The sequence below is a fragment of the Drosophila yakuba genome, unplaced genomic scaffold (assembly GCF_016746365.2).
Source record: "Drosophila yakuba strain Tai18E2 unplaced genomic scaffold, Prin_Dyak_Tai18E2_2.1 Segkk2_quiver_pilon_scaf, whole genome shotgun sequence".
Classification (NCBI taxonomy): domain Eukaryota; kingdom Metazoa; phylum Arthropoda; class Insecta; order Diptera; family Drosophilidae; genus Drosophila; species Drosophila yakuba.
The window spans coordinates 403,287-429,572 of record NW_025048801.1 but is presented as its reverse complement, the minus strand read 5'-3'; the positions used below and the strand labels follow the sequence as shown (position 1 = coordinate 429,572).

The following is a 26,286-nucleotide window of genomic DNA, read 5'->3' as shown; positions in this document are numbered from 1 at the left end:
CAATTACGGCGTGTTCTTCTAGCAAGCTTGAAACTACACGTTATTCCCCTTATCCATCACCCGACTGACGGGTTACTTAAATTAAGTAAAATTAAATGATTATTTTTAATTATTTGTAAAAATAAGGTAAAAATAGATGAAAAAATGACAAATAATAAAAAAAAAAACATAAACAATTTTTTTTTACAATTTATGTATTTTTTGTTTTAAAAATATTAAATATGTACCATATTAGCATTTTCAGAGAAATGAAATGAAAAGTATTTGTCGAAAACTGCCTCCAAAAACATTAATTTTCGAGTATATTGTATGACCACTTAATCGAAAGGTACTAAAATTGTTGTAACCCAAAAGTATTTAAGGCGCCACTGTGCGATGTTGCTCGATGAAGACCCGTGCTAAAAATTTCTTAAGTTGTCCACATCACTTGGAGTCGACAGACTTTTCATAGCCATAGGAATGATGTGGATAAGCTTGTCTATTTAGTTATTAATCAAAGCTACTTTGTAAGCTTATAGGTGTCTGTTTTGAAGCCAGGCATCTCCGAAATAAACAGAACATACAATTACATTAATATAACCTATTTGTGCGTTCTTATTATTATAATCCCAAGTGTTTCATATTGGTTTTCTGCCCCTTAAGCTTTGGTGACCCCGACGTTATCTCAGTATTTATCGAAGTCTGTAACTTGGTTTCGTTATTATTTAATACCGTTTAAACAATATGCATTATTCGCTTTCTTTTGCGGGCGTTCGGTCACAAACACACGAACAAACATACCTATGTGAGCGCGGAGTCGAATATAAATCTTTTTCCAATACGGACGTGGTAAGGTTACACTACGCGTAAGTTTATCTATCCTAGTGTAGGCCTGGCTGGAATAATTGGTTTTCGTGTGAAGCCACATAGCGCTGGTGTTTCAATTTAATTATTTTACACTTTTTTTGTTTGGGGCGGCTCAGCTGATAGGGCTGCCAACCCATCACAGTGGGCGGTCTGGATAGAACCGCGTTGCCAGTCAAACGGCCAGATAGGTGTTGAAGTTTCGATAGGGCGGAAAAAAATTCGAATCTGTTTTGCGAGAGGACCCATTTTGAGTAAGTTAATTTAACGTTAACGTTATATTAAAATTTTTGGCCTAGATCGACTTATGGAAAGGGGGACGGCACAAAGGTCGCGGACAGACCAAAAATCATCCTCTCTAATGACCGTGTAGAGACACCCAGCAGTCAACGCCTTGAAGAAATCTGTGATGTAACAAGAGGTTTCCAGATTCCCAAGAATGAGGTTTTTATTTAATGTTCTTAGATTTACATATTTTGGACTTAACAGCTAGTTGTTTTCGGTTGCGCCGCTTGCAGAGCGTTGGCAGCGGCCGGCTTATACATCTATTCTTATGCTTAAAAGAGGGCAAGAGAGGATGTATATGCATGCATAGTGTGTGTGCGCTCAGATTGTGAGATCTGCTGACACTTGCGGACGTGCGGACGATTGCGACGAGAGTGCAAGCTGGCGGAGCAGAACATCCAGAGGATGTTCACGGTTGGCGCAAAATGCGGGACGGAACTCAATCCGCGACAGTGATGTCAAGCATGAACGATGCAATCTCGGTACTAAAACAGGGTACGGTAACCGTAGGATGGACACGGTGCCGCATCGTCCAGGATATACTGGTGCTTCAGGTGCTTGGAACATGGCCACCGGACTTTTAACTGAAGGTCGCTCGGACTGCTGCATAAGATGCGGCGAGTATGGACATAAGGCAAAAGGATGCATAGCGCCGCCAAGATGCCTGCTCTGCAGCAGCGCCGGGACAAGAACCGTGCGACAGGGGGTTTCGCATGCCCCACCTATAAAGCCAGTACCATAAAAGGAGCTAATAGCCGCCATTATGATGCTGGACCTAATTAGCATTATCCAGCTTCACAGGTTAGTTCAGACAGTGAGGAAGCGCCATGCGCATGTAGTGCTTTAGAACGAACCATGGTGTGGGAAGCTCAGGTGTGCTCGTCGATGAACTAGGTAACGCGGCCTATCTTGCCTATCTTTGGAAGAGTCGGCAATGCCCGGCATCGCATACGGGAAGATTTTAGGAGTTCACTTTTACAGTTCCCATGTCGCACCTAGCGACTGTCCGGAGCATTTCGAGGACATGAATAGAAAGCTTGTTGACCATGCAAGTGGTGCAAGAGGACATTACGCTGAGCGATTATAACCTGATCTCGTTCAGTGTCCGAACGATGGGGCCGATGCCCAGACAGCGGCGAAGTGCACTAGGGCCAGCATGGGACATCAGAAACTGGATGAAGATATTTTGGCATAGCCGATCGCTCTTATGGAGAACACAAATGGCGACGCGGAGACAGCGCTCATGGATATTCTCAAAGCAACGTGCGATGCAGTGATGCAGAGAAAAATGAATGCGAAACTCCATCCCCTTTCCACTGGTGGAACACACCAGCTTCGGACTGAACGACAAGGCAATGAAGCAAGCGTAGCGATCCAGAGGGCACCACGCCCAATGAGAGCAAAGCGATCCAAGTTAAGGAACGGCATATCTGCAGCCAAAGCGAATGCTTTTAAGGACTCTCTTGTAAGCGTAGACCACGACTCCTGGGGTCTTGCAAACAGAGCAGTAATGCCACTGGTGCGAGAACTCCGCACGATCCAGGCGCTCTGGATAGCATTATATCGGAAGTATTCCCAAGACAAGGTACGCTATGGCAGCCCGCGCTAGAACCCCCTGCCTCCGACTTTCCGTGCATCGCAGCATGCAAAATCGTGAATCGATAAAGCCAAACAAGGCTCCTGGCATCGTCGGTATCCCGGCGTTAATCGTCAAAGCAGCTGGCACCGCAAGACTGGAGGTCGTCGGGGAAATATTTCAAGTATCTTTTGACACAGACGTAGCCAAGACCGCTCACGACGGTGACCGATGGTTAGGCGGCAGTAAAGAGTACTGTGCCATCATCACGGTTGGACGTCAAGAACGCTTTTAACACAGCGAGATGGTCCTACATCCTCGGCGCTATGCACAACATGGGCATACCCGGTACGAAGCTTAATTGGTAATTAATTCAGAGACCGTGTGCTATCATATGCAATAGACGCCGGTCCAAGTAGTCACCAAGTCTCTGCAGGAGTTCCTCAACAGTCGGTACTTGGACCGATCTTGTGGAAAATTATGTATGATGGGATATTGAGCATCAGCGGTTGCCAAAACAATACCGGATCTCCATGAGAAGAGCAATATTGCGATCAGGGCGATCATAGAATGGCTCGAGAAAGCTCGGCCTAGAAATTGCTGCACAAAAAAACCGAAGTGGTTCTGTTGAGCAGCAGAAAGACTGTGGAGCGATTTAGCAGCAAGTATCTGGGAGTCCTAATAGACCGTAGGCTCTTCTTCAAGGACGACACAGTGTATGTCAGCAGAAAAGCACCAATGACAGCTGCACCTCTGGCAAGAATCATGCGCAATGTGGGAAAACCCAGGGGATTACTTGCGGCGGTTACGCAGGCAACACTGCTATATGCTGCCCCCATCTGGAGCTGTCTTACCAGCAAAACATCGTACTTGGATAGTACGCGTGCAATTCCAGACGATGGCTTTAGAACCATATCGGATGACGCAGCGCATGCCCTGGCAGACCAGGAGGCAAGAGTCATAACGAGGGCGATTGACGAATCAGCTTAGAGCATAACTCTCCTTGGAGGGTCATGTATCGTGCATGCCAGCTATGGACCGGTAGTTGGTATCTTTAGAAGATTTCATTTTTCTGCCGTATACACAATACAAAAAAATATATAAACGCATATAGAAGTGCACAGCCGGCTGCTTATGTGAAAACCCAAAAACTGTGTTGTTCAAAAAATGATTATTAAAAGTGAATCGCATTTAATCTTCGTTAATAGCGAATATTACATATACACATATATGTACATATACACACCGCCATTTGTTACGTACAACCTTTTCGTGAGATCATACTAGTTTGAAGATTCACAATCAGAATCTAAAGCAGGGGAAGGCGAACTATCATCGCGTTGAGTCAGACGGATTGCGACAAAGAAAATGCAAGTCGACAATAAAGTCGCAATGGATCACAGAAAAAAATTTACTCCAGTTACGGGCACAGTTCACCGAGTTCCCAAAATAGGGGATATTTAGAAAAATGACTCCTAGGTGGGAACACTTGGCGTAGAAGACCAATAGATTAGAAAAGCTCTATGCCGATATAAAAAGAACGTGGCCCACCGATAAAATAGTCAATATCCGGGTAAATACCAGTACATCAATACCCGTCAGTCTATAGCCGGGAAGACTCAAAGGGAACATCCGAAAGTGAAAATCCTGAAAGACTCGAAGCGACTAGCCGAAAGCCAACACTCGGCATAACTTCAGTCGAAGGAAAAATGTCGAGGAGCGACAATATGCACAAAGTGCATAATTAAAACACAAACGACAAAACAAATAAACAAAGAACAAGTGAACCGGTGCGTTTTCGTTAATGTGGATATCAAAACAACAGCGTGGACTTTCCAAACAAGTGCTTACTCCAAGTAATCTGAGAGTCGAATAGCAACCGAAGCGTGCCGCAGAAAAACAACTCATTCATTCATTCATATATATAAAGAAAGATGACCACTTTGTGTATTTTTTTTATTTGTTTGTGTATATCTTATTATTGTTCGGTTACAATTATTGGTGCACGAACTGTATAACTCCATCACAATATATATATATATATAGCAACACCCAGGATCCAACGCGATCATGCTCTCATTTATTAACGCAACCTTATCATCAGTAATCAAGCCATCCACAAAAAACTCAAATGGAGCAAAAATTATTCGTGAAGATTTCTATATGGATGATTTAATATCTAAAGGGGACTCAGTTGAGAAGGTGTTGTGTGAAGGAACTTTCCAACCCGTTCGAATAAGTCAGCAGCCCTTGAAGAAGAGTCTGGCTGCGACAGGAGCAGGAAATCAAATTGCATTGTCAAAAATATAACAATTTTATGATCCACTTGGTCTAGTAACCACAATTGTCACAAAATCTTAGACCTTTCTGCAAACTCTATGGAGTGCTATTGGGGATTGGGATGCCGAATTGCCAGAGCAAATTCCTTCGTCATTGGGAAAGCTGACGTCACAGTCGGTCATACATAACTAAAAATTTTCACGATTCGTAATGCTAGCATATTAGCTTATGGAGTGTGCTTTTACTTGCGATCGAAGACTAATTGAGGCCTTGACAATTCCAAGATGAGAACTTTCCGCAACGCTTTTATTGGCTGAGCTGATTTCGATTGAGCCTTTTATTGCTGGTCAGATTCGTGTTGGCGTGGATTTGGCCACCTTCGAGGGAGTTTAACGTATTCGTATCAAACAGAATCACTTAAATTAAGGAGATGACTTGGCATCCGACAAAATTAAACATGGCAGACGTCGTATCGCAACGATGTACTCTGAGAGAATTGATGGAGCATTCGCTTTGGTCTAACGGAATTTCATTACTTTCGCTCGTCGAATTGGCTGTCCCTGTTGAATGCACTAAAGGATTTGCCAGAGCGCCGTTCTGCGGCTTTAATTGAAAGCGTTTGCATTGACAATTCATCGAGTTTTAAAGTTCTCAGATTTTCTACAAGTTGCAGCGAGTATTTGCATACATTCATTGTTTCATTTTAAATTGCAGAGCGAAATTTATGCCATTAAAGGCCGTCTTTCATTGCTTCATTTCAAATTGCAGAGCGAAATCTATGCCATTAAAAACCGTCTTTAAGTGAACTAGATCACCTTGGGAACTTTTTCTTTACGAGCAAGCAGCTATAAAAGAGTGTGGATGTCCTAGCCAGGGCAAGCCGTTTCCACAGAAAATCATGCTGGTTTCGCTTAGAGGCCTACAGTCGGTTTTGATGGTTTGAGTCGATGGAAGGCTTTAGAACGCAAGCCTGGACTACGATACGAGGCATCCGATACTTTTATCAAAAGATCATCCAGTCACCAAGGCACCTATGGTTTATTATCATGACAAATATTTGCATTCTGTTCACGAAGGCCGGTCATTTGGAAGGTGTCCAGGATCTCACATCGGCTTCTTTCATCGCAGGCCTGAGACAAAGCTACACACTTTGTCGGTGCAAAGATAAAGCTTCCCGAGAATATCTGCTAAGCTGATGAACTTTAACGTTCATTCCTCTGCGTTCCTCGAACATCGGTGGTTAATGGGAGGCTGCTGTTAAGTCGGCTAAATTTCAATTTCATCGGTCTTTCCATCTTAGCCATCGAAGAATTAAAAGCGTATAAGATTTCTGTCATCCAAAACTCCCGTTCACTCTGTCCAATTTCACAAAATGGTAAAAGTCTTGAGGTGCCAACGCCGGCGCTATTCCTAAAGGGTTTTAAAATTTCCTGAGCCTGACATCACTCATCTCTCGATTAAGCTGTCTATTTAGCTAAGCTACTTTGTAAGCTTCCTCCTATAGGTTTATATTTTAAAGGCACGCTATTCACTTGCGAATTGATTTTTGTAATTAGCAGCCGCGAGTTTAAGTACTTAAGAAAATGCTAATAATATCTTAATTTAATTTATGAATTATCAATTATTCTTTTATTAACAACAAACATATTATTAAAACAAACGAACGGTTTTAATACCCGTTACTCGTAGAGTAAAATGGTATACTAGATTCGTTGAAAAGTATGTAACAGGCAGAAGGAAGGGTTTCCGACCATATAAAGTATATATATTCTTGATCAGGACCAATAGCCGAGTCGATATGATCATGTCCGTCTGTCCGTCTGCCTGTCCGTCCGTATGAACGCTGTGATCTCAGGAACTACAAAAGCTAGAAAGTTGAGATTAAGCATACAGACTCCAGAGACATAGACGCAGCGCAAGTTTGTCGATTCATGTTGTCACGCCCACTCTAACGCCCACAAACCGCCCAAAGCTGCCACGCCCACACTTTTGAAAAATGTTTTGATATTTTTTCATTTTTGTATTGGTCTTGTAAATTTCTATCGATTTGCCAGAAAACTTTTTGTCACGCCCACTCTAACGCCCACAAACCGCCCAAAGCTGCCACGCCCACACTTTTGAAAAATGTTTTGATATTTTTTCATTTTTGTATTGGTCTTGTAAATTTCTATCGATTTGCCAAAAAACTTTCTGCCACGCCCACTATAACGCCTACAAACCGCCAAAAACTGTGTTTAAGACTGTCCTTCTCCCTTACACTAGCTGAGTAACGGGTATCAGATAGTCGGGGAACTCGACTATAGCGTTCTCTCTTGTTTGTTTTAAAGACGTCACACAGCACGAGGCAAATACGATCTCTAGTCATCAAAAAAGGTAAACAAAAGATTAGAATACAAACAAACGACGAATAAACGGACGTATGTAAATACGTACAGAATGGTCTAATCTGAGGAGCTCTAAGGGAGAAGAATGGACGTTCTAACTCGTGAGTAAGCGTTGTACTTTTTCCGTACTCTTCTTGCAGCGGAAAAAATTTAAGCTCAGAAAAGTAAGGCTAATTGATCTTGCGTCAAGCAACTGCTTGTGGAATTAGGGGAGGCCGCCCCGGACTTCTAATCCGACGTCCGGTAGCGTAGCCCTGCGATTATGCGATTATCCGGTTCCTATGCCTAGAGGTTATGGCGAACTTGCTCAAAAAAATGATGTTGTCGAAATCCAATGAAATTTTCCTCTATGTTGTGACCACTGCTACCCTGAGGATTGAATTAATACTTGTAGCGGCGCCTGAAGATACTTTTTGAGTACATTTTTTGTGAGTAAATTTTCATTCTTTCTAGAGTGAGGTTAAACTTGGTTTTTTTTTTATTAAACAAAAAACGATAAATCACACCACTGTGTGAGGCTGCAAAAGATGAGGCTGCCGTTAGCGGATTCAGCCTTTGAACAGCTGCGACCTTAACAAGATGTTCCCCCCTTTTATTATAGGACCCAAATCGGTATCAAAGCACATGGAGGTCAACATCTAGGAGCTGATAGGATCAATAAAACAGCATTAAATTAAACATTTGTGACTTAAAACAACACCTGCAAATTTAACATGCTATACTAGATGCTTAGCCAATACACAATCCAACTAACAATCAAAATTCAATTTATACGTTGCACCTAAATGCAGGCCAGAAGTACCTGCAGTGCAGAAGATGATATATCGCGTTACAGAGAGCTTTTAGAACCAAGCCAGAGCTGGTTTAGAAATAAATAAACATTATTATACCCTTTACTCGTAGATTAAAAAGGTATACTAGATTCGTTGAAAAGTATGTAACAGGCAGAAGGAAGCGTTTCCGACCATATAAAGTATATATATTCTTAATCAGGATCAATAGCCGAGTCGATCTGGCCATGTCCGTCTGTATGTCTGTACGTCCGTATGAACGTCGAGATCTCAGTAACTACAAAAGCTAGAAAGTTCAGACTAAGCATACTGACTCCAGAGACAAAGACGCAGCGCAAGTTTGCCGATTTATGTTGCCACGCCCACACTAACGCCCACAAACCGCCCAAAACTGCCACGCCCAAAACTGCCACGCCCACACTTTTGAAAAATGTTTTGATATTTTTTCATTTTTGTATTGGTTTTGTACATTTCTAGCGATTTTCCAAAAAACTTTTTGCCACGCCCACAAACCGCCCAAAGCTGCCACGCCCAAACTTTTGAAAAATGTTTTGATATTTTTTTTCATTTTTGTATTGGTCTTGTAATTATACTCGTAGAGTAAAAGGGTATACTAGATTCATTGAAAAGTATGTAACAGGCAGAAGGACGCGTTTCCGACCTTATACAGTATATATATTCTTAATCAGGATCAATAGCCGAGTCGATTTGGCCATGTCCGTCTGTCCGTCCGTCTGTCCGTCCGTCTGTTCGTCCGTCTGTCCGTCTGTCTGTCTGTCCGTATGAACGTCGAGATCTTAGGAACTACAAAAGCTAGAAAGTTAAGATTAAGCATACAGACCCCAAAGACATAGTCGCAGCGCAAGTTTGTCGATTCATGTTGTCATGCCCACTCTAACGCCCACAAACCGCCCAAAACTGCACGCCCACAATTTTAAAAAATGTTTTGATATTTTTACATTTATGTTTTAGTCTTGTAAATGTATATCGTTTTGACAAAACACTTTTTGCCACGCCCACTCTAACGCCCACAAATCACCCGAGGCTGCCACGCCCACACATTTGAAAAATGTTTAAATATTTTTTCATTTTTATACCCGTTACTCGTAGAGTAAAAGGGTATACTAGATTCGTTGAAAAGTATGTAACAGGCAGAAGGAAGCGTTTCCGACCATATAAAGTATATATATTCTTGATCAGGATCAATAGCCGAGTCGATTTGGCCATGTCCGTCTGTCCGTCCGTCTGTCCGTCCGTCTGTTCGTCCGTCTGTTCGTCCGTCTGTTCGTCCGTATGAACGTCGAGATCTCAGGAACTACAAAAGCTAGAAAGTTAAGATTAAGCATACAGACCCCAAAGACATAGTCGCAGCGCAAGTTTGTCGATTCATGTTGTCACGCCCACTCTAACGCCCACAAACCGCCCAAAACTGCACGCCCACAATTTTAAAAAATGTTCTGATATTTTTACATTTATGTTTTAGTCTTGTAAATTTCTATCGTTTTGACAAAACACTTTTTGCCACGCCCACTCTAACGCCCACAAATCACCCGAGGCTGCCACGCCCACACATTTGAAAAATATTTAAGTATTTTTTCATTTTTGTATTAGTCTTGTAAATTTCTATCGATTTGCCAAAAAACTTTTTGCTGCGCCCTCTCTAACGCCCACAAACCGCCAAAAACTTTCAGTGTTGAAGACTCTCCTTCGCACTTTCACTAGCTATCAGATAGTCGGGGAACTCGACTATAGAGTTCTCTCTTGTTTTTAGGTGTGTCCGCTATTCCGTAGCCCATCCACTCTGATGGATGATTCCTTGTGCTCCTACACTGCACCGAATCTAGGATGATAATGTCGTTCAGCTAAGTTACTAGCAACTCATGCTGATGATTCCGCAGTTGTATGGGACAAAGGGGTCACCAAAGCTATGGTATGGTGGGCACATGCGATCACAACAACACCTGTGGCTTCGCTTTAGCCAGTATATTTTTTTCGTTTTCCGATCCTTAACACTGTCTCTTCTATCTTTTGTATCAATTATGAAGCTCTTTCGTTCTCTTTACTAGCTTTCTTAATGTGGCAGCATGTTTATTTCTATTCTTGATAGTAATAAGTTAGTGTAGCGAGAATAAGATCTGGCCAAGCAAGACCACCACCCCTAACACCGACGAGATAGAGCCGGAAATTAAAACGTACCCCGCAAGCTTAGATCTTCCGACAAAACTATATGCCATTGCATGTTACATACTTCACATGACAAAACACGCATGCTAAAAAGAAGCTGGCTGTAGGAAAAGAAGACGCCCAAAATTTCGGGATTGTTATGCCTAATAATAAATTAATAATATGGTCTACTTAAAAAAATAATTTTATGAATAACTGAAATAATTTAAATGTACTAGTGTGATTATTTTCGGATTATTAGGAGGTATAAAGGTGATGAATCGCAAAATGATTTTCTAGCTATCATATATATGAACGAGTTGCGCCTATATTGATGTTAAACAATTTATATACGAATTTTACTATTTCTGTTGCGCTGCGCCGCACGTATATATTCTTCTTAAAACGCCAAGGGCAGTCTCACTAATAAAAAACTTTGATACAGTTAACACGCACACGACCCTACATAAAGCATTTTTAAGAGTTCCGTGAACTTTGAGTGTTTTATTCTTCATCATAAATTTGGTCATTCGGTGTCGCATCTGCTGATCCTGTACAAACTACACTTTGATTAACTTTTCAACATAGATCAGTTAAAAGTGTTTAAGTCAGCCTAAAGTCGTGCAAAGTGAACCATAACGCACCTGCTCACTGAATCCCCGTGGCGGATATACATTGGAGAAAATAACCTCAAACTGGACGAAGATAAGTACCTGCAAGCGTACTCATCTCTTCAAGCCCTAGGGCGGGTAGGTACGGGAGCCCTCCACTAGGACCGACAAAAAATCAAACGATGATGATGACGACGGGTTCGGCGATGCCACATCACACCAAGAAAAATCCTACCGACTGTGCGTCACGCATCTGACCTGCTCAATTTCGACCTTTGGTCGACGGGCCGATCGTGGTTAGGAGATCCGTAAAGGCTTGCGGTAAAGTTGAAATCCTCAAAGTTCTGTTCATCCTTTTCAGAAAATCGCGGACAAGAAGAGATGAAAACTTCTCGTCCTCGCTGCCAAAGCCTCATCGCATCACAAAGAGGATTCTAGAGCATTAGCACTGGGCAAACCTACATCCAGGAGTTTCTGCACTGTTTGTCATTGTACGGTTAAAATATTGAAGCTTTGGCGCACGCAATGTAATAATTAATCTGGTCCACGACGGTATAAGTGACGGAATGAGAGAGGCACTGCCATCCCAACACTCGGGATGAGATTACGCTGGCCATTTATGCTAAAGGAATGAATAGGACGCAATCTCCCTAAATAAAAGGGATACATATGGTATGTCTGTGTCTGCCTTGTCACATAGGCCAAAAATATGGAATTGGCCGCGGATCTCAGCACATACACTTTCTTAGTATATCTTCGTCGTATTATAGCACTTCGACAATGGCACACTTTTTGTGGGTGCAAAACGCGTTTTAGATAAAATTCACCACTTTTTTCAGTTGCAGCACCATAAACACGCCGTTGCACAGTCCTTGGCCAACGACGGAATCAAATGGAGTTTCTTACCATCACATTGGTGAGGAAAATGTGAGTCATCTGTACGCCAGGACAAACTGCATCTTCCTCGTATCGTAGGAAAGACGACCTTAACCTTTGAATAGATGCACACTCTTCTGGCTCAGATAGGCGCAGTGGTTAATCCTCCACCGTTGTGTTATACCCAAGACACAGACATAACACACCTGTCTCCAGCCCATTTTTTAATCGGTCGACCATTCACAATCGTTTCAGAAGGAGATCTGAGCCATTTAGCATTTAATCACTTGGACTATTGGCAGCATTTACATGTACCAAGGATTTTGGAAAAGAAGGCACCAAGAGTATTTAACAACATTGCAACAACGTCACAAGTGAAATAACAAGGAAGCCAATATATCTGCCGACAACCTGGACCAGATGAACTCGTGCGCTCTGTAAGGCTAAAGATAAAAACTGTAGAGATAACTCGCCCGATCACGAAGCTAGCATTACTCCCTTTTTCAGAAACCATGTTTCAGGGATGGCCGAGATATAGATGAATGAATTGCGTCTATATTGATGTTAAACTTATTACATACGAATTTTAGTATTTCCGTTGCGCTTCGCCGCACGTATATATCTTTTTTTGAAACGCCAAAAGGCAGTCACACTAATAAAAACCTTTATACAGTTGACAGTTTAAATGTTTTATTTCTAATCACATGTGTCCGGTCGATTTACCTGCGAGGCCACGAACTAAAGTTCTTAAAACGATAGGTAGCCCTATACCCTGCTGATCCAGGGCCTGTTAAACAACGTCTGTTGCAACAATCGTGTTAACTCCTCCCTTGCCAAAGTGGAGGAGGTTCCTGGACTTCTTGAAACCATCCGGACTTGCAGACCGTGTTGACGTCGAACCTTTTGCTAGAGTTAAATGAATAAACAGACGATCACGGTTACTCCAGATATAATGGGCTATTTTACAAGGTCAATATTTCCTGGTGGCGTTCATATAGCTGGCGCTATATATTTTTTGACGATGACCTTTAGGTTGCGGAATATCGTTCGTCTTTATATTGCCCATTGTATATAACGAGAAATAATCGTGTCAAGTTCGTCAAGGAGCCTCTGCGAATAGTACAGTGTGCGGTGCCTCTTAAATGCAGCTGATGCGCACAGCTTATGTAGGGCGACTCCCTACAAAATGTTGTTGTGAAGGTAGCGCTTTAATTTCCAATCGATATTATTTGACTACAGCGGTCGGCTATGATGCTTGTGTTTTCCGCAAAATATATATGTAGCGATTATTTTTCTACATTCTAGGCTGAGCTTAGGATTTATTATTATTTATAAATAATACTCAGCTAGTGGAAGTGCGAAGGAGAGTCTTCAACACTGACAGTTTTTGGCGCTTTGTGGGCGTTACAGTGGGCGTGGCAAATAGTTTTTTTGCAAATCGATAGAAATTTCCAAGACCAATACAAAAATGAAAAAATATGAAAACATTTTTTAAAAGTGTGGGCGTGGCAGTTTTGGGCGGTTTGTGGGCGTTAGAGTGGGCGTAGCAACATGAATCGACAAACTTGCGCTGCGTCTAAGTCTTTGGGGTCTGTATGCTTCATCTCAACTTTTTAGCTTTTGTAGTTCCTGAGATCTAGGCGTTGATACGGACGGACAGACGGACATGGCCAGATCGACTCGGCTATTGATCCTGATTAATTCTATGATTGTGTAGCGAGTCCCTTGATAGCTTTTCCAATTGTTCTTCCGCTGCTTGTGTGTTTCTTCTTAATTTTTTCCTTAGAAGAACATCTTCTACATCTTTCTACTTAAATCCTTCGTTAAAGTTTTTAAATTTTTTGTTTTTATATTTCAAATCAAAGTATTTCTTAACTTTTCATAATACAACTCAAATCTTTCTTTAAATAATTCTTTAAATTTTTATCTCCATAGTTCAACTAATTTGAATTCAATTCACTTCATTCGTTTCATTTCTTACTTAATTTCTCTCTTCTTTTATCTCAACTTTTAATCATTCTCTTTTTTTTATTTTCTTTCCAAACAATAACATCATTATAATACCACTCTAGGGTCAGGTACCGCTACGTAGCCATCGACAACTGTGTACTTCCATACACCTTCCGCCATTCCACTCTCTATTTCAACATCTCCATTCACTTTCTCTTTCATCAACTTCCATACCGTCTCTTTCAACGGCTTCACTACTGTCTCTTTCAACAGCTTCCATACCGTCTCTTTCAACGGCTTTACTACTGTCTCTTTCAACAGCTTCCATACCGTCTCTTTCAACGGCTTTACTACTGTCTCTTTCAACAGCTTCCTATGACGGGCTAACATCGATCTCCAGCTCGCTTGGCACCTGCCCATTTGGCAATCTTCTCAATCTTTCATGCGCATACTTATAACGTCTATTACCCTTCATACTCTTTAGGGTATATCTGTCATTATCCAATACTGTAATCTCAAATGGACCTCTATATTTAGCATCTAATTTAGTCTGGTTTCTCTCACTATTATTAAGCAACACAAAATCTCCAACACTAAATTTTACTACCTTAGCTCTGCCTTTATCAAATCTTTCCTTCTCATACTTTGTCGATCTTATTATATTTTCTAAAGCTTGAGTTCTTATCTTGGTCAGATCTATTTTTGTTTCTGGATCATGAATTGGAACCAGACCTAAAGGACGAGCAACCTTTCCCATTAATTATTCTAACGGGCTCGCTTTGGTTAACTTATTAGCAGTACAATTAATAGCTAACTGCACGTCGCCCAATGCCTCTTGCCAAGATCTAGAACTTGTTTCAACAGCTGTCAATAAATTAATTTAAGGTACTCATAACCCTCTGAGCCTGTCCATTACCTCGGCTTGCTCCTGTTGCTATCAAATGTAGTTTTATGTTTTGGGAAGAGCAAAATTTAACAAACTTGGCGCCTGTGAAACTTTTTCCCTATTCAGCCACAATACGAATAGGGACTCCAAACAAAGAAATTGATGATTTCAACGCCATTACACAACTTTCTGCACTTAATGTGAAAGTGTGGTAAAGATAAACGTACTTGGTAAATGCATCGATCTGTACAATTACATATTCCTTACGATCGCTTTTACCACTAAGCTTGCCTGTTTTGTCTATGTGGATAGTATGCCATGGAACGATTATTTTGGGAATAGGATGTAATTCCATTTGTACTTTCCCAGAGGATGATTTGGAAACACTGCACGTTATGCAATTTTCAACAAATCTTCGAACGTATTTGGCCATGCCCTCAAACCAATAGTAATCGTATACCTTGTCGAGTGTTTTCTCCCAGCCCAGATGCATTATGGATTCATGTACTTGGTTAATAACCGACCATCTAAATCCGCGAGGCACTACTGGCAAACACTGCGTCTTGCCATTTCTTTGTATTACTCTATACAAAACTCCACATCTCAAATCATATGTCTTAGACAACTCGAATGGTAATGCATCATCGTTCAACTTGGTAATGATTTCTACAATATCTTGATCTTTCTGTTGCTCTGCGCGAATCCAATCCTCAGATACTTCAGTTAATTCGGTTCGCTTTTCAACGACCTTTGCATATTCAGGGGAATTTTCCGGAGGAAGTGGATTTCTGGAAAAGAAATCAGCATGGGCCATACGCTTGCCTTCACTATACTGTATATCAAAATCGAAGGTCTGCAAATAAGCCCACCAGCGATAGACTCTAGGCAACAACTCAATCTTATTTCGTGATGATTTTAACGAATTACAGTCAGTGAATATTACAAACTTTCTGCCATGTAAGTAGTGCCGAAAATGTTTAACAGCATTAACCACGGCAAGTGTTTCCAACTCATATGAGGTATATTTGGATTCACATACACTTGTTGTCTTGCTATAATATTCCACTACATACGGTTTATTTTCAATTCTGTGTAAGAGTATAGCACCATATCCGATTGCACTGGCATCGGTATGCAATTCGATTGGATACTGCGGGTCAAAGATAATTAAGACTGGTTTATTTGTAAGAATGTTAATAATTTTTCTTCGAATTGCCTCGTGTTCTGTATTCCACTCAAACTTATTTTTCTCTGAGGTGAGAAAATATAAAGGCTTCATTAGCTGAGAAAATCCGGGAATAAACTGTCGAAAGTACGATGCTAGCCCAATAAACTGTCTCAATGTTGTTACAGACCTCGGAGGGGGCAAAGCATTCAAAGATTCTACCTTGCGAGTATTTGGGCTAATCTCCCCTGCTCGTACTTCAAATCCTAAATATTGGACAGAAGTCCGTAAAAAGAAACATTTTTCAACATTAAATGAGAATCCAGCCTTTGTTAAAATATCCAAAACAATTTTTAGTCTTTCAAGTGCCGATTCCTTGGTTGGAGCTACAATCATTATGTCGTCCATATACACAATGACATACGAAAAGGCGAGATCACCCAAGGCCTTTATGACTGCTCTTTGAAAAACTGACGGTGCATTCTTGAGTCCGAATGGCATCGACAGGAACTCGTACTGTCCATCAGGGGTGACGAATGCCGTATATTCGACAGAGTTCGGATGCATAGGAACTTGGTAATATCCACTTGCCATGTCTAAGCGGGTGAAAAACTTTGCACCGCGCAGCCTGGCTATCTGATCAGATATTAAAGGCAAAAGAAACTTGTCGGAAACTGTATTGCAATTCAATTCTCGATAATCCACGCAAAGTCTGGCTGATCCATTCTTCTTCTTCACCAATAGAACAGGGCTCGCAAAAGGGGAGCTGCTCGGTCTGATAACCTTGCAATCTAACAATTCTTGAACTTTGTGTCGAACTACATCTCTCTCGCTGGGACTCTATATGGTCTTCTCTGTACCGTTTTGGTCTGATCAATCAATCGAATTTGCATTTCACCAGAATTGACGCGAGTCTGAGACGTTCCCTGTATAAAAGAATCTGAGTAGGATTTTAACAATGTTATTATTTCGTTTTTGTTTTCTCCATATACATTGCTTTCTATTATATCAAATGAGTTGTCTATGAATTTAGAGCACGTATTAACAGTTTTTGTTTCATCCTTAATTATTTCAACCCCTTTGCAAGATACTACTGCAGCATATCCCTGAGCCAACACTTCTCGTCCCAGTACAATATTATTTGACATACAGTCATCGGGTACAACATGAAATGTTACACTTAAACTATTTCCATTAATAAGAATATTGTTATCAATCTGCATTGTACTACAAACATTTGCATTTCAGATACCTTTCAAGCTTACTACGTTATTTACTTTTTACCGCTTAGCTTCTCTGCAAAACTCTCTTTAACCAAAGAGCACTCTGCTCCAGAATCGAAAAAGATTGGAAAGTCCTCACCTCGTAACAGCATACTTGTCTTCGGTTCATCCACCACACACAGCTCAGCTCTCTTTTCGTTCCGCTCTCTTTTCAGTATTTGCATAGCGTTGTTGAAATAACTGTTTAAATTCCGGCCAAGTCACGCCTGCATAGCACACTTCAGAAAGCCATTGGGACGCGCTTCCTTCCAACGATTTTGTTAAGGCCAATATTAGAGCACTGCCTTCCAGCGGTTTTTCAACCAAAATAATGTCAATCGTAGCACACCATTGAGTAGCGTCGGCGCCAGGAATGTCGGCGTTAAATTTCGGCAATGTGACGACGCAAGTTTGTGCCTGTTCTCGTACCGACGCTTGCAGAGTTTTTGCCAATTCCAGGAAACTTTGGCTTTGATGCTCCATCAAGATGCGCAGTTAGTCTTCCATGGTTAGTAGACGAAAGTACAATCCCACTTCTGATGACGGAGTGCTATAAGTTGTTCTATGATTGTGTAGCGAGTCCCTTGATAGCTTTTCCAATTGCTTGTGTGTTTCTTCTTAACATTTTCCTTAGAAGAACCACCACGCTAAACCAGGGCCACACTCGATCTTTTTGTATGCCAAGATCTCACAACCAAATACAAACCGTCCTATCGATTAGTATCGTAAACAAGTTAACCATGGATAAGGCGCTCATTTCAAAATAACATTTCCTTCTCCGACATATACTTTATATGGTCGGAAACGCGTCCTTCTGCCTGTTATACTTTTCAACGAATCTAGTATACCCTTTTACCCTACGAGAAACGGGTATAAAAATTTCAAAACATTTTTCAAAAGTGTGGGCGTGGCAGCTTTGCGCGGTTTGTAGGCGTTAGAATGGGCGTGACAACATTTTTTTTCAAATCGATAGAAAACAAGAGAGAACGCAATAGTCGAGTTCCCCGACTATCTGATACCCATTACTCAGCTTGTGGAAGTGCGAAGGAGATTCTTCAACACTGACAGCTTTTGGTCGTTAGAGTGGGCGAGGTAAAAACTTTTTTGGCAAAACGATAGAACTTTACAAGACCAATACAAAAATGACAAAATATCAAAACATTTTTCAAAAGTGTGGGCGTGGAAGCTTTGGGCAGTTTGTGGGCGTGGCAAAAAGTTTTTTGTCAAAACGATAGAAATTTACAAGACCAATACAAAAATAAAAATATCGAAACATTTTTCAAAAGTGTCGGCGTGGCAGTTTTTGGCGGCTTGTGGACGTTAGAGTCGGCGTGGCAAAAAGGTTTTTGTCAAAACGATAGAAATTTACAAGACCAATACAAAAATAAAAATATGGAAACATTTTTAAAAAGTGTGGGCGTGGCAGCTTTGGGCGGTTTGTGGGCGTTAGAGTGGGCGTGGCAAAAAGTTTTTCGGCAAAACGATAGAAATTTACAAGACCAATAAAAAAATGGAAAAATATCAAAACATTTTTTAAAAGTGTCGGCGTGGCAACATGAATCGACAAACATGCGCTGCGTCTATTTCTTTGGGGGTGTATGCTTCATCTCAACATTCTAGTTTTTTAGTTCCTAGATCTCGACGTTGATGCGGATGGACAGACGGACGGACAGGCGGACGGACAGACGGACATGGCCAGATTGACTCGGTTATTGATCCTGATCAAGAATATATATACTTTATATGGTCGGAAACGCTTCCTTCTGCCTGTTACATACTTTTCAACGAATCTAGTATACCCTTTTACTCTACGAGTAACGGGTATGCCGCCAAGAGCTGATGTCGCGCCAGAGTGGCGGCGCGATGCTTTACGCCGCGTTCGCTTGTACACTGTTAAATTCTGTTGAATTCTTTTTGCACACCACGCACTGCAAGAAAAGAACCACTTCACAAAAAAAAAACAAGAGAGAACGCTATAGTCGAGTTCCCCGACTATCTAATACCCGTTACTCAGCTAGCGGAAGTGCGAAGGAGAGTCTTCCACACTGACAGTTTTTGGCGGTTTGTGAGCGTTAGAGTGGGCGTGGCAACATTTTTTTTATTTTTCGAACTTTTTGCATTATTTACTGGATCTTCTCTAATTATGAGACTAACAATAATTATTCAAATCTTATTATATATATTAGCTTAAGTACAATATTAAATAGTAGTATTAGTTAGAGACGGCCCTAGGATTTCTTTGCTGGGCTGGAGAATCTTTGCGCTTTAGTCTGCTGTGACTACATACACGCGTGAGCGACTTCGCGAGAGGACTTTCGTGTGCGGCGAGCTTTGCTTGATGTTTACTCTTTCTCATCTGGATTTCGTCGTTGACGAGGTTTATGTTGAAGTCTCTATGGATGCTTTCGCTGGTGACCCAGTGAGAATCGCTGACTGAGCTCGCTGTATAATTTCAATGTTGGTTTTGGACGCGTTTCCCCATAATTCACAGCCGTATGTCCAAATGGGTTTCGGTACGGTATTGTAGAGAAGTACTTTGTATTCCAGACTAAGCAGAGAGTTGCAATTAATAAGCCAGTGGAGATTGCCTGCTTTAAGCTTCATATGAGTCCTTTTAGATTCTATATGTCGCCGCCAAGTGAGGCGTCTATCTAGGTGAACCCCGAGATATGTTACTACGTCTGATTGTGGGATGAGTGTATTGTTTAGGGTACGTGGTGGACAGGTTTGTCTGTTCAGTGTGAATGTTACATGTCTGCTTTTGGTCTCGATTATCTTAATGCGCCAGTCCGCAAACCTTTCCAAATGTGCAAATCTTTCCACTGTTTTAAGATGACAGTCAAGTTTTTCTGTTGCCTTTAATGGGCATTTGGATCGGCTGAGTATTGCGGTGTCGTCAGCCAACGTAGAGGTTGTGAGCTGATAGTCTGTAGGCATGTCTGCTGTTTATAAAGTGTAAAGAACGTGATTTTAAATCTTTTATTTCGTTTAACAGGATATTCATTTCTATTGTGTGGTTTATTGGAGTAACTAAATTACTCCAAACAATTTTAGGTATTTCGTTAGTCTCACCTATATATGACATTGATAGTGTCCCTTGATCTTCTGACTGAATTGAGTGGTGAGCCACTAATATATCATTATCTGTCCATGCAGTACAATCTGATCTAATTGTTAAAATTCCTTGTTCAGTCTCAAACTTCCGCATTGAACGCGAGCCTTTGTGTTGTTCTGTACCTTAAACAACCAACTGCTTCGTCTATCCAATTCAACCCAGTACGATTTATCCTCAATTTGATACTCTAGTCGGCTTAAGAGGCGTTATCTCACAACTATTATCGTTGGCACTTCTCCAAGGCCAACTTCCTTCACAAACTCTTTTGTTTGATTGCCACCCTTAACATTTATTAAGAGTGGATTCTGCCATTATATGATAAGCATCTATTTAAAAATTATAGACTAAATATTGGGACCCGAGATGAACCATAATCAAGCGCTCGTCAATTTTAATCGGTACTGAAACAAAGGTATTTTTGCATTGATAATTAATTTCCTATCAACGAAAAGTCCTTTAGCTGTTAGTAAGGTATAGACCTCTTTTAATTCAGTGCCTGTCCTTTTCCCTGGCAATACTAAATTTTCGGATAATAAATCTTTAATCTTAGAAATCTCAACCTTTAACTGGCTAGGATGTATTAAGCCGCCCATGATTGATGTTAATTAATAAGCCTATGATTCCGGACTGTATTTTTTCACAATCATAATAGATAATTGCTTAATTGTTTTGCAATCACGAAGAAATTGGTTGATTCCTTGTAAACATAATATGGTTCTTTTAGAAGAGCATATATATTTTCAATTCTTTTATTCATGCCACTAAAGTTGGTATTAATGTCATCTGTCGTGCTTTTCAGAATATTAGCAGTAAAATCGACAATTGACGTTTGTTTTTTACTCAACTCGTTGATTCTCGTGCTGATTGCTCACAAAATTCCTCATATTTTCTTCCATTTGAAATCTACCATCCTCATTCATTATTCCGAACAAAATGTAGTAAAGAGATTCCATAAAGCCAAACGGTGCTCTTCTAGTTTTCATTTTACCTTGGGATCTGTTTTTCAGTGTTATGTAGAATTAATAGACACTGATCTTCAAAACTATAAAATTTTTCGCAAACTACTTTCATTTTTGGAATTAACAGCTTCCCTTTTTTTAAACTTCCATATTATAGTATATTACTAAGTTCCAAGAGGAGGCTACAATCTCAACGTCGCCCATTGGATCTAAGTAAATAGCCGAGTTTTTATTTATTTTCTCTATTGAATATTTCGGCTTGTCAGTATTAGGAGAAAATGTGTTAGAAAATTGACAACATAATATAAATAACAGCATTGCTAAGACAAACCCAATTTTGGACATTCCTGATGTCGTTCTAGTTGGCCTTTTTGGTTCAGGGTTAGTTTCATTTTTGTTCACACACTTTATACCATCCAATGAACAAATTTTTGTAATTGGCCTTGTGATAGATTCTTCTTGTACTTTAATTCTCACCACTCGGACCTTATCATCAATGCCCTTATGTATTTTCTCTACCTTTCCTAGAGGCCATCTTGCTGGATTAGTCATCCTTTAATAAAACAACCTGTCCTTCTTCTACATTAGGACTTTCTCTCCTCCTCCAGTTTAAGTATGCTTCTATTTGACATAACAGCGTGGACATTTCCTCATATGTCAAACTATTGTCGCCAATTATTCTTTTGTGATGGTACTTCATCGATTTAACTCTAGCTTCCCAAATACCTCCGAAGTGAGGTCCTCCCGGTGGAATAAAATGCCAAACCATTCTATCTTTTCTAGTCCTTATATTTTCTTGTACTACATTGAATAACTCTTGATCCAATTTTCTTGCAGCTCCTACAAAATTTGTTCCGTTATCCGAAAAGATATTGGCACATTTTCCTCGTCTGCAAATAAATCCTGAGTGCTGCTAAAAATGCGTCAGAAGTTAGATCGATAACTATTTCTAAGTGTATGGTTTTGGTGGCCATGCAAACAAATACGGCAACGTATCCTTTAAATGTTTTTTGTCCACGATTCTTTGAACATTTAACAAAATAGGGACCTGCGTAATCTATTCCCGTATTAATAAATGGTAATACCATCTAACTCTATATTTAGGCAAATTACCCATTATTTGCTGAGCTGAATTTTGTTTATACCTTGCACACTTTACACATTCTCTTAAATACTTTTTAAAGAATTTTTCAAACCGAAAATCCAATACTTTCTTTATATATAATTTTGCATAAGGTTTATCCCTCCATGCAATGTTTCCGTATGGGCATTTTTTATTAATAAGTATGTTAGGTAACATTTTTCTATAATGATATGGTGTTTAACTTCAAATTCTGCATTGGAGTTTTTCAGTCTTCCTTCCTCTCTTAGTATCCCATTTTTGTCTAAAAATGGATTTAGTGGCAATATTTTATTATTTGTCTTAATTTCTTTGTTGTTTTGCAGGCACTTTATCTCCTGACCGAACTGATGTTCTTGTTGTTTCTTGATAACAACCCTTTCAGCGAGTTTTAACTCCTTTACTGAAAAATAAGATGGATAGTAGTCTTTTTTGGTTTTTATTTGAATAAATCTGTTTATAGATGCTACTATACGTATGAGTTTTTCCATACTGGAATACTTTTCTATTAATTTATAAATTGGATCATTTGTTTCGTCATTTATTATTGTGTTTACCAGTATAGTTTCTTCAACCGATTGCTGCTGAGGCCAAAGTTCCTTTGGGTTAGCTAGCCATCTTGGACTTTTCCAAAGATCACAATTGTTTGAAATCAATTCCCCTAGATGCTAAATCTGCTGGATTATCCTCTGACTTCACATGATTCCATTCATTATTTGATTATTTCCGAATGTCATCCGTTCTTCGTCTTATAAATTTAACCTTACTCTGGCCACTCTTGATCCATGCTAAAGCAATAGTGGAATCACTCCAAGCATAAATTTCTACCTTACTGGTTAATGACTTTTTAATTCTTTGGATCAGTAAACTTAACAAATGAGGAGCGCAAAGTTCTAATTTAGGGATAGTTTTTCTATTTTTTACAGGATTGACTCTACTTTTGCTAGCTATTATAGTTACAGCATCTCCTACTTTATCTTACACTACTGCAGCATATGCTTTTTCTGAGGCATCAGCGAATCCATGTAGCTGTATACTTATGCCATTTCCTTAATTAATCCATCTTTGGATTCGAATATTTTTTAAATATAATAAATTTTCCTTATATGCTTCCCAGTATTTCAAGTCTTATGCTGCTTATTCCTGATCCCATTCACTTTTCCTTATCCAAAGTTTTTGAATGAAAAACTTTCCTAAAATAGTCACGGGAGCCAACCATCCTAAGGGATCAAATATTTTAGATAATATCGATAGTACTATCCTTTTGTTTGTTAATTTGACTGACCCGCAGCTTACATTAAACTTGAATAAATCTGTTTGTGGTTCCCATTGAAGTCCCAGTGTTTTAACACTCTCATTTTCAATAACACTAAGAACCTCTTTATCCCCAGTATCCTCTACTGTTGATATTATTTCTGAATTATTAGATATCAATTTTCTTAAATTTTGTCCTACAATTTTTTTTTAATTCGTTTGAAATTAGTTGGACAACATTTTTGGCGTCTTCTACAGAATCGGCTCCACTCATTAGGTCGTCCATGTAAAAATCGTTCCTTATTATTTTACTTACATTTTTATTTTGACATTTATATGCAGATGCCATACCATAAGTGACTGTTGTTAGTTTATAATTTTTTCTTCTGGAGAATTTCTCCATAAAATATATTAAATATTTGGTCATTTTCATTTATTTTAATATGACTGTACATTTTTTCAATGTCCGCAGAAACAACAAATTCCCATTTTCTCCAGTTAACAATAATGTCAAAAATATCTTCTTGAACTCGTGGTCCAACCCACATTATGTCGTTAAAACTTTTTAAGATTCCAGGACAGCAGCCCCCATCACATCCAACATTTTGGTCCTTTGAGCCGGATCACCTGGATTTTCAAGTTTGTCCACCAGGGAACAAATTACAAGATAAGTACGAAATTTCCATTCCTTTTAATTGCCGGTCTGCAGCAAAAGGTTCGCAAATCCAATTTCGTTCAATTTGCTGTAAGATCTATTGTCAAATCTAACGGATTTCTCCGACAAAAGGCAATTAAAGAACTTAAGGCAATTAAAGATACTTATTCATTCCTACGGGCGCCGCCATATTACCCACCGTTCTCTTTCACCCATATTCGTGAAAGTCAAAGTCCAAATCTCCGAATATTCATCCCGAAAAATAATTAAAGGTCAAAAATTGAAAAATTCCAAATGTGAAAAAGTGAAAATAATTTGTGCCAAGTTCAGTGAAAATTTCGAAGTCAAAAGCTTTACCAAAAGTGGCAAAAATTCTGCTCTCGTTTCACTGTGTTCAACGCAAGCCAAATTCTTTTCGCAACACATTTTTTGCTTAAACTCCGCAGTCCACTTAATACAATTTGCCAGGTTAGGTTAGGTTTTACCGGCCGTCGGTTATCTGACGCACTTAGACCATTAGAGGTCCGTTGTGATACCGTGTATGTTTTCCCCTTTAGCCCGCAGAGGTTCGTGTGAAGTTAGCAGTTTCCCCAGCCAGAGACGCTGGTGAATTTTTGTATCCGATGTGGATCGGTGTCGGACAGGTCGGACGTGTCTATCAGGAATCTGCTTTCTAATTGAGCAAGTCTTTTCGCTTGCAGTGCTGGACAGTGGCATACTAGATGCTCTACTGTTTCTTCCATTACTTCGTCCCTACAGCTACGGCAGAAATTATTATACGGGGCATTTAGTCTTCTGGCATGGGTGCCTATCAACCAATCCTCGTGAGGACTCTCATCGCAGTGCTGAGGTTTGCTCTGGTCAATCTTAAAAGTTTTGACGTTCTCTTTGAGCTTATTTTCGGCCATATTGGTCGTGTTATGGTGTTTTCCCATATTGTCTGTTTATTACGGTTTAGGTTTGCCCTAAGTAGTAGTTTACAAGTGGCTAAAGGCATACTCATGCCCTCCATCTCTAGTATGAGTGGCGCGGTAGTGCCTTCTCGAGCTATTTCATCTGCGATGCAGTTGCCTTTTATGTCCCTGTGTCCGGGTACCCATATAAGGCTGATAACGAATTGTTGAGTCATCTCGTGTTAAGATGATCGGTAATTCGATACTGTTTTCGAGTGACTAGAGATTGAGCCAATCGATTTGATAGCTGCTTGGCTGTCACTGAAATGTTTACATGTAAGCCTTCCGGCTTTAGTGATTTTAAGTGTTTTAGGGCCTCCCTTATTGCTTCCACTTCAGCTTGGAAAACGCTGCAATGATCGGGGAGTCTGAACGAGATGCGTAGGCCTAGCTGTTCGTAGTAAACTCCTCCCCCTACTCTATTCTGTAGTTTTGACCCGTCCGTGTAGAAGCATATAGCATTTTGAGGGCCAGGTGTTCGTGATTTCCAATCGTCCCTTTCTGGAATGATTGTGTTGAAAGGTGTTTGTATGTACTCCGTTGGAGTGCAGTAGTCTGTCCTGGAGGGGACTATTTGAATGTTTTTTAGGATACATAAGTGACCCGCTTCTTGTGGGGTTCAACTGTTTGGTATCTCTAAGCCTGATTGCCGCTACTGTAGCCTGTGCCATGCCAGCTAGTTCTGGGCTTGGGAGGTTGAGTATGGCATTTAGGGCTTCGTTTGGGGTGGTGCGTAAAGCACTGCTGATGCAGAGTGCCGCAGCTCTTTGCATTTTTGCTAGCATTTTTATGCTGGATTCTTTTTCAGAGCCGGCCACCATACCACGACCCCGTACAGTAGTATTGGTCTGACGATGGCCGTATACATCCAACTTACTATATAGGGTGTCATGCCCCCTTTGAGCCCTATTGCTTTCTTGCACGTGAAGAGTGCTATTGAAGCTTTTTTATATCTGTCTGTGAGATTCAAGTTCCAGTTTAGTTTTCTGTCAAGTACCTTGCGCTGCTACTGAAGGAAAGTCTTTGAATGTTGAGAATAGTTGGGACTAAGTCTGGTTTATTTTACTTCCTAGTGAAGAGAGGGTTTAATTCCTAATCCGTTATTTTTGGTCCAGCTAGACAAAACACAGAGTTTTTCGCTCATGACATCGCATAGCG

The 26,286-nt window shown here is 40.3% G+C and overlaps 1 protein-coding gene across 1 annotated transcript; it reads right to left on the bottom strand.

The window, feature by feature from the left end:
- Nucleotides 1-2,542: 2,542 nt before the first annotated feature.
- LOC122319640 lies at nucleotides 2,543-25,198 on the bottom strand. Its single transcript, XM_043207241.1, has 2 exons — nucleotides 24,777-25,198; nucleotides 2,543-2,676 (listed from the first exon to the last, which is right to left on the bottom strand). Exons 1-2 carry the CDS (start codon nucleotides 25,108-25,110, stop codon nucleotides 2,543-2,545), a joined length of 468 nt encoding a protein of 155 aa, XP_043063176.1. The 5' UTR covers nucleotides 25,111-25,198.
- Between the last annotated feature and the right edge of the window lie 1,088 nt (nucleotides 25,199-26,286).